This window comes from Cibotium barometz, chromosome 55 (genome assembly GCF_041138505.1).
Source record: "Cibotium barometz isolate CiBa-2024 chromosome 55, ASM4113850v1, whole genome shotgun sequence".
In the NCBI taxonomy this organism is placed as follows: Eukaryota; Viridiplantae; Streptophyta; class Polypodiopsida; order Cyatheales; family Cibotiaceae; genus Cibotium; species Cibotium barometz.
The window spans coordinates 34,431,327-34,441,326 of record NC_141100.1 but is presented as its reverse complement, the minus strand read 5'-3'; the positions used below and the strand labels follow the sequence as shown (position 1 = coordinate 34,441,326).

At 41.5% G+C, this 10,000-nt stretch overlaps 1 protein-coding gene and 1 pseudogene across 2 annotated transcripts; one reads left to right on the top strand and one right to left on the bottom strand.

The window, feature by feature from the left end:
* The first annotated feature begins 1,320 nt into the window (after positions 1–1,320).
* Positions 1,321–2,326, top strand: LOC147607658 (serine carboxypeptidase 24 pseudogene; annotated as a pseudogene). Its single transcript, XR_015264760.1, has 3 exons — positions 1,321–1,397; positions 1,812–1,917; positions 2,120–2,326. The product of XR_015264760.1 is annotated as a serine carboxypeptidase 24 pseudogene (transcript).
* Positions 2,327–8,170: 5,844 nt separating this feature from the next.
* On the bottom strand, positions 8,171–9,245 carry LOC147607657 (uncharacterized). The gene is made up of 3 exons (XM_086790351.1): positions 8,860–9,245; positions 8,579–8,683; positions 8,171–8,456 (listed from the first exon to the last, which is right to left on the bottom strand). Exons 1-2 carry the CDS (start codon positions 9,243–9,245, stop codon positions 8,665–8,667), a joined length of 405 nt encoding a protein of 134 aa, XP_086646477.1. The 3' UTR covers positions 8,171–8,456; positions 8,579–8,664.
* Positions 9,246–10,000: the final 755 nt, after the last annotated feature.

The window sequence follows — 10,000 nt, the reverse complement described above, 5'->3', positions numbered from 1 at the left end:
TGGTGAGGTGTGCTCACTCTCAAATAAATGCATCTTACATGTAATCTCTCTCTCTCTCTCTCTCTCTCTCTCTCTCTCTCTCTCTCTCTCTCTCTCACACACACACACACATACACACACTATTTATATATACATGCTTACATACCTATAGATACACATACATACATAATATATATAAGTGTGTGTATGTAAGCATATATACAAAGATTTCATTGAAAGATGTGAGATGAAATCTTCTTAGGTTCAAATTCAAAATTGCATTGGAAGATGTGAGATTTGGCTCTTCCTCAAGCTTGCATGAGGAGTGGTTATTTTGAAATAGTCCCACCTCCTTTGCCCACGTGGAGGGAGGTGGGGTTCTCCTTAATCCTGTATAGATTCTGATGTTTGCATTGGAAACAACACAAGTACAAAGCAACTCTTCTCAAAGTCACTCAACCCAAAACAACTTAAGGTAAACCATGAAATCTCTAGAGGTTAATACATGTCTTTAAGTTGATAGAGATTGACATTTATGATTGACATGTATTGCTAATTCATCATTTGAAACAATTAGCAAATCTTTAAATATGTAAGGTACTAAAAAAGTTTTTTTTCAACCAAAGAAAAAAAGGAAGACATTTCAACGTTTAGTTGATGTTAAATATGTAAACAACTTAAGGTAAACCATGAAATCTCTAGAGGTTAATTAATATATTTCGTTAAGCCGATAGAGATTGACATGTATTGTTAATTCATCATTTGAAACAATTAGCAAATCTTTTATTGAAACCTAACTTACTACTTGAAATGCAAAATATAATCAAACATCTACACGTAAGCATGTATTAAATTGCTACTTGAAATGTAGACGATGGTGAAGCATTCACATGCACGTAAGTATGAATGTGCAAGGATGTGCACGTATACATGTGTATGCATGAAGCCAACTAGAAGGAGATTACCTTGCTTCAAGTAATTTGAACATTATTTCCTTTACAGTTTTACTTGTATTTCATATGGTAGTAATTGCATCTTTATATATTAAAAAATCATGATGTTTGTAGGCTTCTATACTCTAAAATTGTGAACTTTAAATACAATGATTACCAAAGTGATCATGTAGGTCTATTAGCATGTGAAGTCTAGTAACATATATAACTAATTAAAGCATAATGATTTAACTTGGTAAGCCTTGCTTGATCTTCAATACCTTCTTACATCATATTTTATTATAAAAATCATCTTTTGTGATTTATAACACTTCTCTTAAGGACAATTAAGGAAATTTTATTGAAATGATTTAGCAAAGTTAGTATAAATGATTTGTTACCTTTATGTATGATTCTTAAGTACCGAACCTTGATGCCCACATTGAAGGAACTAATGGGAGAGGGCCTTCGTGTGTGGATGTACAGGTGAGAATCTTTGTTTAAGTACATAAAATGGTAAATCTTTACTACTAAGAATCAAATGGTATTGTGTGGTTGTAATATCACAAGAAAATTTAGACATTTTCCTTGTGGGAAAAGGGGACCTTAACTTTTATTTTTGCCTAATGCTGTTTAACATCATGAGCTTCTACAATGAAGGCACCGCATACCTAGCTAGGTGTGGTTGGGGGTAGGGGACTGCTAGCCTTCGTTGCAAAAGCTCATGATGTTGTCGTAGTTTGCGAAGTGGGAATAATAGTGGGATTTTGTCTAAAACTTCATGTGTATGAAAGTAGAATTATTTTAAGTTTGATGATGTTGTGCTACTTTATTTGTAAAAGTTTAAGTACCAAAAAGGTAAAAACTAAACTCTAGTTTGAACAATAAAAAATCTTGTAGTGGAGACTGGGATGGTCGCATTCCAGTGTTGTCAACCCGTTACTCAATTGGCTCAATGCAATTACCTGTCGAAATAGATTGGTATCCATGGTACTTTCAACAACAGGTGAATATCTTTTTCAATAAAATGAAAATGGAACTTCTTAAGGATGAACTTAAGCTAAATTTAAAAAAGAAACAAATTTTTGTTCTTACATCTAGATGGCATTTGGTAACACTTAGAAAATCATAGATGAAAAAATACAGAGATGCACTAAAAATAAAGAAAGAACCATTTCTAAATGATACGTGGCATTTTCTTCATGAAGGTTGCAGGGTGGACTGAAGTGTATCAAGGCCTTACTTTTGCTACAGTAAGGGGAGCTGGTCACACAGTGCCCTCATTTCAACCAGGCAAAGCTCTTGTTCTTTTGTCAAATTTCTTGGCTGGAAATCCCCTTCCAAGATCCCCATAGAGATGATTCTAGAGTAGTTTATAAGCTTGATTTGTTTTTGAATCAATAACCAAGGAGTTAGATGGAAAATAATTACACATTTTCCCATAAAGACTCTCATCAACATAATTTCTTGCTATTTGAAAATTTCATTCTAATACAATTCAAGCCTTATATTTTGCAAACCATGATGATTTACTTTGTTCTTCCTTTTGATCTAAGAAGTCAAGTTTGACACATGCTATAATTTGTGCTTCATTCTTCCTTTTAATCTAAGAAGTCAAGTTTGACACATGCTATAATTTGTGCTTCATTCTTCCCTTTAATCTATGAAGTCACTCACTCTCCCACACATATACACCATGTTCAGTAAAACACAGACCCTGCATACTTAATCCACATAGTGCAGAGAGTGATACAAAAGAATAATGAAATGGCCAGATTGATCTTAGTTACATTCCGGAAGCATAGTAGACCAATACAAAGCAATTGTCCCACATATACTACCATTTCTTGAGTACTATCACTATAACATGCTTCATGACACAGACTATCAACTATCAGTTGAGAGCATACAATGACTGCACCCTTCATGCATTCATTCTATCTCAGTGTCTGTCACTCTTTCTGTCTATCAACGTATCACCCTTGTGTCTATCTGTGTAGTGATCAGTCTCCCTTTTACGTTGAGTCTTCTTGTTCTTGGCAATGGCTCTCTTGTGGTTACAGTTTGCCATCTCCACGTGTGATACCAAAGTGGTGCTCACGACATGTGGAGTGGGTTACCTGCACCTTTTGCTACCCATTCTTTTGCTACCCATTGAGCTGCTGGGCGCAACAACTGGCATGCCCAATGCTTGAGCTTCTGCTCCACAACTAGTTTCCCTGACAAATATTTCTCTGAATCTTATGAAAATTTCTAAGGGAGTATGGTCTGGGATGTATACATCATCGGAGTAGATGGCATGCTTCTGCATCCTCTTTAATTTTTCTACCTATTCTTCTAAGCAACCTAGACTCCTATTGTCGATTTATGGTGTCTTTTGATCAAAAACTTTTACCACCGGTTTCAGTGGGGTTTGCCCTAGAATTTCCTTTTCTTCCATTGGTATGGGCCTCCACTTGACATGTACAGCTTCTTCATATTTTGCTGGATCATTTGAAGATGAGCTTTGTACCTTTTTCGCTTTCGGGTCTCTGGTGCCCCACTTCCAGAAATTGACATTTGTAGTAGATGGTTCTCAGGGGGTTCACTTAAAAATATATAAGTATACCACGTGAGTTCAAATAAAGGGGTTTTTTAATTCAAAATTTTAAGGCAAATTTACAGAAATATATTTACAAAAGGGGTTTTTCTAATCCATTTTGAAAAAAACCATAAGTCCATAAAGAAAAAGGGGTCATTTTATTCATGAAAAATTCACAGGTAAGGGGTTTTTTAAATACCCCTTGAACGCACGTGATACATAGGGTTTATTAGTAGGACAACCCGCGAGCTGATTGCATTCTAGGCAGAAGCATCCTCCTTCCCTCTGGCATTTGTCAGAACAAGAATTGTGAGCATGGGTGTTCCGAAGGAAGAGGTTCTGCATTTTGAAAATATGGTGGTAGCTCTTTGTTAGCTCTCAACAACTTAGAGAACATCACATGTGAAGCTTCAAAGGATGGATTGTCTAGGGTGGCCCACGGAGCTGCTAAGCTATTGACCAGTCAGTCTTTCATGTGCTCATTTTCTTTATGTAGGGCTTCGTTGGTGTCATGAAACTTCCGGACCTCAACTAATAGCTCTCCGCACTCCTTTTTGGGTCGGCCTTGACCTTCGCGCGAGTTCTTCTTGGAGTTTGGCCATTTCTTCCTTTGCTTCCCTTAGCCTTGACTTCCACTGTAGCCTTGTCTTCTGGGTCTATTATTGTACTCTTTCTACCACTTGCGTGCCTCCTCTATTTGCATCTAGAGGGCAGCTTCTTAGTTTTCCTAGTCTCTGGGCCCTCCTTTTTTGAGCTGATTCTCATTCTCAATGCAGTGTTGCATTTTCAACTCCAGTGCGTTCAGCTCATTGATGGTATCTATTTTTCGAATTCTGTGCTCCTTTTAAGCTTTTGTTTGTACTCCTCTATCTGCTCTTGGGCGTCCTGCAACTCCTGCTGTAACGCCTTATTTCTTTTAGCCAACTGATGAGCTTCTCTTAATATATCTGCATATTCCTTAGAGGGTGTGGCATCCTACAACTCCTGCTGCAACACCTTATTTCTTTCAGCTAACTTCTTCACCTCCTTTTCCCAATGTTCTGCTTTCCAAGTAGTAGCCTTTAGTGCTTGTGCTAGATTTTAGTCTTCATTTTCTACTTGTTTTCCCTTTCTTGAAGCACTTGTTTTGGGGGACTCCTAGCCTACTAGCTTTTGATGCTACTGCTATGGTTGCTGTTGTTTTTGTTGCAGCTCCCTGTTTATATCATCATCTTCCTCTAGGTTATGAATGAACTGTTGCGGTATGCAAGACATCTATTCTTGAATTTCTATCAGAGCTTGTAGTGCCTGATCCAAGACCTTGCTGAGTATGGCCTTTGTTGTTTTTATCACTGCTGCTTTGGCATCTAGCAGAAGGCACATAACTTCTTCTTCTTCTTGGTTTTTCAGGGCTTGGACTTCTGATTGGGTGATCACCAACGCCGTTGTGCTGTCCAGCACTTCATCATTTAGTCCTTGGATGGTGTCAGCCCAAACCTTTGCTGGATTTTTTTCTTCTGCTAATTGTACTTGAAGCCCTTCCACATGAGCTTGGAGTAGGTGCCTCTTTTGCTGATGAGGCCTCTGATCTCCCCCTCACTTAGCTCTTTTTTCTGTACTAGGGTCCTTTTTGCCATGGCGATCTTTTTCTGCATCTCCTCATTTTGTTGTGCCATCATTTGTGATTTGCTCTGTAAATCTTTGGCTTTAGCTTTGGCATTCATTAACATTCCATGCTCTTTATGGTTTAGGGCACACAATTGATTGATTATGCTCTGGGCCTTCGTTTCATATTCCTCCATCAAAGAGAGAGCCTATGAGAGGATGTTTTGGGCCATGGACATCATCCCTCTGTTTGTATGCAACTGCTGGCTGGGGAGTTCTGCCTCTAGCTCTCCGGGTAACTTGAAGATGTGGCTTGGGCCTTCCTGCACCTTCTATGCTAGAGTCGCCACCACTCAAGGCCGCAATTTCGCTAGTACGACAACTTTTGTCTTTGTGGGTAGCTTCCCCTTTTGAGCTGCTTCGTCTCTCTTTTTCTGTTGTCCTCCTTCTCTCCTCTTCTTCTCTTCTTCCTCCTTCCTTCTCTTTTCTTCTTCCTCCTTTTTCTTTTTCTCTTCTTTATTCTTTTTCTTCTTTTCAGCTTTCGTAGTGCCTTCCTACTTCTGTCTCTCTTCCAACTCCCTTTTTCTTACTTCTTTTGCCTTCAGTTTCTTGGCCTCTTCCAATTCAGGCACCATCTCTTCCAGTTCAGGCACCATCTCTTCATTTATTCTATGTTTTCTCTTTTTGCTGGCTTTCTGGGAAATCTTCCATTCCTCCTCATCAACTATGCCATTCCTCCTCATCATCTATGTCATCCTCAAATGAATGGAAAGTCACCTTGGCATCTTTGAAGGATCCTCCAGCTTCCTTATGTTGTTGTTTGACATAGACATCTCCTGTCTGGCGATCCACCAACCTAGTAGCCTGAGCAATCACCCTTAGGCACACATGTACTAGAGTGGGTTGTTTCTCCTTAGCCCGGGTAGCTGCCGTGTTCACCAGATTTTCTTTATAAATGGCGGCCCGGTTTATTTTTTCTTCTGCTATACTGCTGCTCTCTGAGTAGTCTATAATTTTTATTGGACATATCCTTCGTCTTGCCCATGAACATGGTGTTCTGCAAGAAAAAGATGAACTACTTCTGTCGGGTTTCATCCGCCACATCCTTCACTTGGTGCATGTTTCCAGTCTTTGGAATTTCTTCTTCCACCCTTGGTTTCAAGTTTGTGTCCCTCGCTTCATCCATTGAAAATCCCAGTGCATGATGCACTGCAAGCTCTAAAACTTTTATGGGCTCCTTCCCCTCTGTTTCGTATGTTTCCAAAAATTGATTTATCAGTTTCCCCCAATCCTTAGGGTCTTGCAGCTCCTCCCACTAGTCCTCCAAGAGTTTTTTAAACCCACACTTCTTTGGCCACTCTTGATGTTCTTTCTTCTTCATGTTAGGGATGATCATGGGCATGCAGAGGCTTTTCTCCGGCCTTTTGTCTGGCCTCAAAGACTTGTTGATCTTTAGCATGATGGCATTGTCTTATGAGAGAGTGTTGTAGATGGGTGAGAGAATTGTGAGCAAGAGGGTAGAATGTGAATGTGCGCATTTAGTCTCCTTGTGTTCTTTTTTACAATGTTCTCTTTTTTGCTTCCTTTTTTGGGCCGTTGTTGTTTTTGGCTTCCCAATTTTTGATGTGATGTGACCCTTGATTCATATCATGCCCGCCGTCTTGGCTTAATGATATTAAAGCATTTTCATTGTCTTCTGGACTTACCGTTTGCAAGTGGGGTTTTAATGATGTTGTGACACTTGTCCTTCATGCATTTGCTTATGCTGACATCGTGGCCTTTTTAATTGTTGGCATGGATCGGACTGGCGCACACTTGGTCGCTTGCCTTTTTACTATCCTGGCTTTGAATGGTTGCAGAGATCTCAGCTTTTGTAGTTCGGCCACCCTTGCGAACCAGCCACCTTTCCACGGCTTTGTGGTTGTTTGAATTTTCTGCATCCACCTCCACTAGTGAGATCATGCCACATCATATGCTCCGGACCGGCTCCTGATCTTCCGCTTCTTCTTCTTCTACTGTAATTACCAAACCGGTCCTTGTATTTTCTCATCCTGAAGCCATTTACTATCTTTGGAAAGGTGTACCATCTAGGTTTTCTAAGGTAAAGGCATCTGGCGGCTGACTGGGTATTTTACTATGAATGGTCCTATTCACCAGATATTTAATTTTTCGGGGTGAGGTCCCAGCTTGAAATTGTAGACCAATACAAGATCTCCTTTCTCAAAAACTTTGTGCTTGAGATGCCTATCAATCCAAGACTTTCTTCTTTGCTGCACTATCTTCGCCTTTAGAGAGCTGGTTTGCCTTCCTTCCTCTAAGGCTAGGAGTTCCTGTATTCTATGCTCTCGGTATTCTTCCATAACTGATTCCAACCCGTAAAATAGCTTGAATGGTGTTTGCCCAGTTGAGACTTTGTAGGATGTGCGGAATGCCCATAGGGCAGCATCTAGCTTCTTGCCCAATCTTTTTTTTTAGCATTTGTAATTTTCTTTAGAGTTTTAGTCAGAACCTTGTGGTCGATTCCGCCTGACCATTGCACCTGTGGGTGATTGATCAGGTTTGCAATGCAAGCCACATAAAACCTGACTTGGAAAAATAACCTCTCGTTGTGAACTATTCCACTCAATGGCTCACTCCCATATGTGTCAGGTCCATTAGAGGGATCCTTTGGAGAGGGAGTTTTATGTTTATGCAGATTCATGTCTGGCACATCATCAGAACTTGGAGACTCAGGCCATGGCGTTGCACGTTGTACGTCTTCTAAGCCTCTAACCACATCAGCCATTGATGGCCGGGCATCGGTACTATCTTTATAGCAACAGATAGCTAGCCTTACTAAAGGCTCAAGGGCCTCAGAGGGATATGATCCCATGTGGGGATCTATAAAGGATGTCATCATACCTGCTTCATACGCCATGTTTACCTAATATCAAACAAACAAGATATTTTTGTTACTGTAATGCAGCTTTTACACACACACTTCTGTTTTCTTTTTGTAAAAGCAATCTTTTCTTTAAAAAGGAAGCCCTCAAGGCAAGGAGAAACTTTCAAGTATGATACAAGTCAACAATGAAAGCCAACTAGCCACCCATTATTGATATGATGCAGATGGACATTGTCTAACAAATCTTGATGAAGGATTGACAGATGTAGTGATAGCGTGTGGACCTCATGGAATGAAGCTTACACACACACCCACACATGCACAAGGCCTTCTCCATTGGCATTATATAATCATGATCACCTCACGCACAAGGTTCTTTCCATGAGAGATTGGCTGCATGCCAGTGATCAACTCTAATAGTACCCCCCCCAAAGTTGTAAACATCACTCCTGTCGGTGAGTTTGTGTGTCATAAAATATTCAGGATCAAGGTAGCCCTGTCCAACAATATAATCATCCCATGGTGAAATGCAAGGAAAATGTCCTTGAAGTAACACTAGGTCACTATACTTGAGATAACACACACATACAAATAAAAACTTGACATGTAACCTCTTACGGGAGTCCCTTTTACGACGGTTGAAACATATCCAAAAGCAACACCCTCTTCATCAGCTACAGGCACCAGCTTTGACAGCCCAAAGTCTACGACCTTGGCATGGTCCTTTTCATCCAACAAAATATTACTTGCCTTGATATCACGATGAAATATGGGAGGATTGGCCTGTGTGTGAAGATAAAGTATACCTTGGCAGACCCTAAGGCTATCTGAACTCGTTTATGGAAATCAAGTGGCCTTTGTGCTTGAGAAACAGAGAACAACAAAGGACAGTATCTTACCCATTAGCAATTGCTTGAAGAAATACTATTATACATGTGTATATAACGTTGTTGGATGGACTTGGCTCCACCTTTCGCAGCTCCGTCTTCATCGAGTGCACCCTCTTTGGCTGCAACAGACTCTCTGGCCAAGTTCGTCTTCTCGACATCCGCTCCTCCTCTCCCTGCCCGGGCTGCACCTCTTCGATGTTACGAAAGGAAGAAGCGGAGCGTATCACAGTCCCATGTTCCTCCTTTTGTGCGAAGAACACGTCTTCTGACTTCCCTTCCTCATCCTTACAGAAGGACCTTCTTCGCCGCCTTTGTGCTGACTCAGTGCTCGGGTCTTCAGATGTTGGGACCTCGCTGTGTCGGGTTCTCTCCCCCGAGCCTCTTCCCATCAGCATTTGGCAGGCACAGCAATTGGGCGTATTCCTTTACTTCATGGGGCGAGTCATGTCTGACTCTATGCTACGAGCATGGTCGACGGCTGTGGTGGGCAGCAACAGCATTTCTTCCTTTGTTTTTTTGGGCAAGGGCTTCAATTATGCCCACTGCCCATGGTTTATCAGCTGGTTAGCATGGCAGGTGTTCATGGTGCAGGACATTTCGCATATGCCATGCCGTGGGATCCTCTGTTTGACCCTGCAAAGAACCTTCTCAGTTATCGTCCAGTCTGGGTTACCTTGAAGGCACTGCCGGTGCCTCTCCTCCCGCATGTTCCCTCCATTGCCGCCCTTCTGTGCCGTGTTCTTCATATCCCGAAGTGGGACTTTTTGGTCGCCAGCAGAGATGTCCGGGTGTGTGTGCTGTGGGATACGGAGCAGCCCGTTCCTTCCCGCCTGGACGTGGACTACTTAGGTATGGCACATGCTTATCGCATTCGTTTACATTTTGCCTCATTCCCGAATGCGTGTTACAAATGCCGCCAGTTGGGTCATTTTGCTCGACACTGCCCTACTGCTTCCTCATCTTTAAAGCAAAACCCCGCAGTTCCCCTTCCCGTACAACATCCCGTCCCTCCTCCCCAAGATCGGCCCTCGTCGTCCAAGCACAAAACGGAGTGGCAGCGGGTGTCTTCTCAGGTGAAGGCTCAGGCATCAGAGCCCCTCTTTCCAGGCTCTTTCTCTGCAGGTGGACACAAAGGCCCCACAGCAGCTGC